We start from the raw sequence: 6504 nt of genomic DNA on the forward strand, positions 1-6504 counted from the left end.
AAAAAAAGCCTGGGTGCAGTGGCTCACACCTGTAATCCCAGCAATTCGGGAGGCCAAGGCAGAAGGATTGCTGGGGCCCAGGAGTTCGAGACTAGCCTATCTCTACGAAAAAATTTTAAAAATAAAAGCTTTTTTTTTTTTTTTAACACAAGAAGTGTGAGATGCTTGTTAAATGTCTAAGAGGAGATGTAAAGTTGGTAGTCACGCATGCTAGTTTGGAGCTTAGGAAAGGCACAGGCTGGAGATAAATTTGGGGAGTCATTTAATGGACAGGCAGTATTTAAATCCATGGGATTGGTGGGATATTCCCTTTTTGTTGCCAGTGACATCACTGATATCATCTGAGGTGTTTTTGTTACAGGTGAGACAATTTGACAGCCCCTACCTGTTGTACCACGAGAAGATCAAAACTAGTCGGGTATTCATCCGAGACTGCAGCATGGTGTCTGTGTACCCACTGGTCTTGTTTGGAGGAGGCCAGGTGAATGTGCAGCTTCAAAGAGGAGAGTTCGTTGTCTCCTTGGATGATGGTTGGATCCGTTTTGTAGCTGCTTCCCATCAGGTAAAGGGAGAATTGGTCTCTTCTGTGAGGTTCAGGCCATGAGGGGCTTTGACAATATGAAGTTAGGAAGTCTAGTGCATTCATCTAGTGACCAAGGTAACAGAGCTAATTAAAAATGAATGATGGGCCAGGCGCAGTGGCCCACGCCTGTAATCCCAGCACTTTGGGAGGCTGCGGCAGGTAGATCATGAGGTCAGGAGATGGACACCATCATGGTTAACACGGTGAAACCCCATCTCTATCAAAAATACAAAAAATTAGCCGGGTGTGGTGGCACGCACCTGTAGTCCCAGCTACTCAGGAGGCTGAAGCAGGAGAATCGCTTGAACTTGGAAGGCGGAGGTTGCAGTGAGCCAAGATTGCGCCACTGCACTCTAGCCTGGGTGACAGAGCAAGACTCTGTCTCCAAAAAAAAAAGAATGATGATGGCCAAGCCGGGTGGCTCACACCTGTAATCCCAGTACTTTGGGAGGCCATGGCTGGTGAATCACTTGAGGCCAGGAGTTCGAGACCAGCCTTGCCAACACGGTGAAACCCTGTGTCTACTAAAACTACAAAGATTAGCTGGGCATGGTGGTGTATGCCTGTAATCCCAGCTACTTGGGAGGCTGAGGCACGAGAATTGCTTGAACCTGGGGGGGCAGAGGTTGCAGTGAGCTAAGATCTCACCACTGCACTCCAGCCTGGGTGGCAGAGCGAGACTGTGTCTCAAAAAAATAAAAGTGAATAATGGTCTACACTGGAACACTAAGAAAGAGTGAGGCTGAAGTGAGGCCAGGAGTGGAGCCCTAGTAAGAATTCCAGAAAGGACACTGGAAGGGGAAGTGTGGTGTGGGCTGGGGTTGGTGTAAATGGCTAGGACAGCCAGGCGAAGTGGCTCACACCTGCAATCCCAGCACTTTGGGAGGCTGAGATGGGTAGATCATGAGGTCAGGAGTTCGAGACCAGCCTGACCAACATGGTGAGACCCCATCTCTACTAAAAATAAAAAAATTAGCCGGGCACAGTGGCACGTGCCTGTAATCCCAGCTACTGGAAAGGCTGAGGCAGGAGAATTGCTTGAACCTGGGAGGCGGAGGTTGCAGTGAGACAAGATCGCGCCATTGCACTCCTACCTGGGCAACAGAGTGAGACTCTGTCTCACAAAAAAAAAAACCTATTAGGACAAAACCTATAAAGTGAGGGTGCTGGACATTCCTTACTATTGTATGAATAATAGATGTTCGCCAAAAAGAAGTCAGACCATACAGATAAACAAAAATAAATAAGTAAAAAACACCCTGATTCCACCACTACCATTTTGAAAAAAAAGACAATAGGTCTGAATTCTTCCTTTATTCTCAGGTCTCACTTATTTACTATATGGAATCTCTGTGAAAAACATTTCATGGGGAGTACATGTTTAGGAAATAAAACTTCAGCGGGATGTGGTGGCTCATGCCTGTAATCCCAACACTTTGGGAGGCTGAGGCAGGCAGATCACCTGAGGTCAGGAGTTTGAGACCAGCCTGGCCAACATGGTACAACCCCATCTCTACTAAAAATACAAAAAAAATTATCCAGGTGTGGTGGCGGGCACCTGTAATCTCACCTATTTGGGAAGCTGAAGCAGGAGAATCTCTTGAGCCCAGGAGACAGAGGTTGCAGTGAGGTGAGATCACACCATTGTGCTACAGCCTGAGTGACTAGAGTGAAACTCCATCTCAAAAAAAAAAAAAAAAATGTATATATATATATACACACACACGCACGCGCACACACACACACGCATATACATAAAAATACAAAAAAATTAGCCAGGCATCACATGGCAGGCACCTGTAATCCCAGCTACTCAGGAGGCTGAGACAGGAGAATCGCTTGAACCCAGGAGGCAAAGGTTGCAATGAGCCGAGATCGCACCCCTACACTTCAGCCTAGGTGACAGAACGAGACTCCATCTCAAAAAAATAGATAGATAGATAGATAGATAGATAGATAGATAGATAGATAGATAAAACTTCAGGCTGGGCACAGTGGCACACACCTGTAATCCCAGCTGCCAGAGGCTGAAGTGGGAGGATTGAACTCAAGAGGTCAAGGCTTCAGTGAGCCATGATTGTACCACCGCACTCCAGCCTGTGTGACAGAGCGAGACTCTGTCCTAAATAAATAAATACATATTCATTTTAACATCTGCATCTGTTAGAATTCTGTTACAAGCAGATATACCAACTCAAACATTTAAAAAATGGATTGGCATATTTAACTGTAAAGTCTAGAGCAGCGGTGTCGAACAGAAATATAATGTGACCCACATATGTAATTTTAATTGTTCTAGTAGCCACATTTTTAAAAGTAAAAAGAAATAGATGAAATTAATCAATATATTTTATTTAACCTAATGTATCCAAAATGTTTTACATGTAATCAATATAAAAATTATTGAGTTTACATTACCTTTTCATATTGTCTTCAAAATATGATATATATTTTATATTCACAGCACATCACAGTTTGGACTGGCCACATTTCATGTAGACATTAGATAAGCCACTTGTGACTAGTGGCTACCTTACCGGACAGTGCAGGTCAAGAGGGCCAGGCAGGTTGGTTTGATTTAGCAGTTCAGTGGTGACAAAAACATGGCTAACCTACTGGTATCGAAATGGCTGCAATAGCTTCCTGGCATCACATATGTGCAGCATACTGTCCAGAAGAACAGCCAGAAACTTTCTTGCCTACAGGCTTAACCAAAGCTCCCCTCCTGAACCAATTCCTGTGACCAAAGGGATGTCCTGAACTTGAAGACTTGGAGTACCTGAGCCATTCACCCAGGCAAGACTCATAGTGTGAACCTGAGTTAGAGCAGGGTCCAAACTGCATGGTTTCCATACGGTGGGGAAGGGACAGAACAGATGTTGGGAAGATGTCTACAGTGCCAAGACATCACCATAAGCAAAAAGTTATAAAAGCATACAGTGTATCCCAAAGCTACAGAGATTTTTTTTTTTTTTTCCCCAAGACAGAGTCTCACTCTGTTGCTCAGGCTGGATTGCAGTGGCAAGATCTCAGCTCACTGCAACATCTGCCTCCCAGGTTGAAGCAGTTCTCTGCCTCAGCCTCCCGAATAGCTGGGATTACAAGCGCCCACCACCCCCTACCTAATTTTTGTATTTTTAGTAGAGACCAGCTTTCACCACGTTGGCCAGGGTAATCTTGAACTCCTGACCTCATGATCCACTTGCTTCAGCCTCCCAAAGTGCTGGGATTACAGGCCTGAGTCACCACGCCCGGTGCTACAGAGATTTTTGTTTCATCTAATATCTACCACTTTTTTTTTTTTTTTTTTTTTTGGAGTTTCACTCTCGTTGCCCAAAGTGGATTGCAATGGCATGATCTCAGCTCACCGCAACTGAGTTCAAGTGATTCTCCTGTCTCAGTCTCCCAAGTAGCTGGGATTACAGGCATGCACCACCATGCCTGGCTTATTTTGTATTTTTAGTACAGACTGGGTTTCTCCATGTTGACCAGGCTGGTTTCGAACTCCTGACCTCAGGTCATCGGCCCGCCTCACCCTCCCAAAGTGCTGGAATTACAGGTGTGAGCTACTGCACCCGGACTATCTACCACTTTTAATTACCCATTTTCCTTCTTCTCCTCATGGGATAAATCATAAAAATCGATCAAACTTTAAAATGGAAAACACTATATAAAAGCCATACTTCCAGACTGAATCTTTTCTTCTTTTGGTGGCAGAGGGGTGGGGGCGGGATAGAGTCCCACTGTTTCACCCAGGCTGGAGTACAATGGCATGATCTCAGCTCACCGCAACCTCCACCTCCTGGCTTCAAGCAATTCTCCTGCCTCAGCCTCCTGAGTAACTGGTATTACAGGCGTGTGCCACCACAACCGGCTAATTTTTAAATATTTTTTTTAGTAGAGGTGGGGTTCAGCATGTTGACCAGGCTGGTCTGGAACTCCTGACTTCATAATCCACCCACCTTAGCCTCCCAGAGTGCTGGGATTATAGGCGTGAGCCACTGCGCCAGGCCTGAACCCTTTTTTTTTTTGAGACGGAGTCTCGCTCTTGTTACCCAGGCTGGAAGTGCAATGGCAGCATCTCGGCTCACTGCAACCTCCACCTCCTGAGTTCAAGTAATTCTCCTGCCTCACCCTCCTGAGTAGCTGGGATTACAGGCACCCACCACCACACCCGGCTAAATTTTTGTACTTTTAGTAGAGATGGGGTTTCACCATGTTGGCCAGGTTGGTCTCGAACTCCTGACCTCAGGTGATCCGCCTGCATCGGCCTCCCAAAGTGCAATTACAGGCGTGAGACACTGCGCCCGGCCGAATCTTTTCTTTAGATGAGATGTGATAGAGGCACTTTTTTATAATGGACGTCATTTAGTTTATTACAAAATAAAAATATGTTTAGGTTTTTTGCTCCTAATGGAGTTTACAATTAGTACCAGAAATCTAAATAATGGTGATCATAACTGGAATATTTCCCTCCAGTAACCTATCCGGGCTGTTGCTCCAAGCACTGCTTATATTGTAGCTTTCGTTTTAGGTGGCTGAATTGGTAAAGGAGCTTCGTTGTGAACTTGATCAGCTTCTCCAGGATAAAATTAAAAACCCAAACATCGATCTGTGTACATGTCCTCGAGGATCCCGGATCATCAGCACGATTGTGAAACTTGTTACCACACAATAAAGAGCAGTCTTAGAGAGTGCTTGCTGCTCACCCGCTTCTAGCTCCCCTGGGAAATAACAGCAGAACCTCTACCTCGAACTAAAGACCTGTTGGGGCTGGCCCTGGTGGAGGAACCCAGGGCCTGCAGTCCAAGGCAGCTGAGGCAGCACATACCTTAACAAAGACTTGGCCACTCCCAGCACAATTTGGAGTGTCAAAGGTGAGAGCCTAAAACCCAGCTTGCCTGTCTATTCTAGTGACTGTTCTAGAGTGAATTAAGTTCACCTGATAACACAAAAGTGAATGTATAATACAATTCTGTTTTAATCTGTGTATTCTTTTTCTCCTACTTTTTACTGGGGTGAGACGGGGCATGAGGAGAAATAAGCCTTTTTTTTTTTCTTTTCCTGTTATCAAGGCTCAACTGAGAGAAGTCAGAACAGAGAAGGGGAAAAAATATTACGTGAACAAGAAAAATTAAAATTTCATTTTTAGGCTATTGGGTACTAAATAAACTTGACTTGTGAGGGATTTTTGCTTTTACTCATTAAAGGCCAACTTAAAAAAAAACAATTGAATGAGTTCTCTTTGGGTATTAAAATGCAAGCCGGTCTTATCAATAACACTCCTATTCTTAAAAGAAGAACAATCTGGATGTCTTCATTCTCAAAGTTCTACGTTTAGGAAACTTTCCTCTCTCTTATGAACTCACCCGGATGAAGTGGCCATGTTTCTCATTACCGAAGGAGAATTTTAATAATATCCCTGAAGCAGAGTTGGCATGGATGCGATCAAAATAGTTGCCATCTGATTTATAGCCATTACAATGCTTTCCATGAAATTGTTTCTTTTCTTTTTTTCCTTTTTTTTTTTTGAGACAGTCTTGCCCTGTCACCTACACTGGAGTGCAGTGGTGTGCTCACTGCAACCTCCACCTCCTGAGTTCAAGCAATTCTCCTGCCTCAGCCTCCTGGCAACCATTTTGATCGCATCCATGCCAACTCTGCTTCAGGAATATTATTAAAATTCTCCTGAGTAGCTGGGATTATGGCATCCACCACCATGCCCAGCTAATTTTTTGTATTTTTAGTAGAGGTAGGGTTTCACTATGTTGGCCAGGCTGGTCTCAAACTCCTGACCTCAGGCGATCCACCTGCCTTGGCCTCCCAAAGTGTTGGGATTACAGGTGTGAGCCACCGTGCCCGACCAAAATTGCTTATTTTCAACCTCCACTTAGGTTAATGGGGCACTAGCATTTTGAAAA

General features: G+C 44.7%; 1 protein-coding gene across 4 annotated transcripts in view; it reads left to right on the plus strand.

Moving 5' to 3' along the window:
- The window catches only part of DHX57 (DExH-box helicase 57), a 77334-nt gene extending 71524 nt beyond the window's left edge, over positions 1 to 5810 (plus strand). For all 4 annotated transcript variants that reach the window (XM_017515317.2, XM_017515315.2, XM_037733799.1 and 1 more), the window contains exons 23-24: positions 362 to 562; positions 5118 to 5810. In XM_017515317.2, the coding sequence (XP_017370806.1) occupies positions 362 to 562; positions 5118 to 5261 (345 nt within the window). In that variant the 3' untranslated portion in view covers positions 5262 to 5810. The remainder of the gene's footprint in view (positions 1 to 361; positions 563 to 5117) is intronic.
- Positions 5811 to 6504: the final 694 nt, after the last annotated feature.

Source organism: Cebus imitator, unplaced genomic scaffold (assembly GCF_001604975.1).
Source record: "Cebus imitator isolate Cc_AM_T3 unplaced genomic scaffold, Cebus_imitator-1.0 Scaffold547, whole genome shotgun sequence".
In the NCBI taxonomy this organism is placed as follows: Eukaryota; Metazoa; Chordata; class Mammalia; order Primates; family Cebidae; genus Cebus; species Cebus imitator.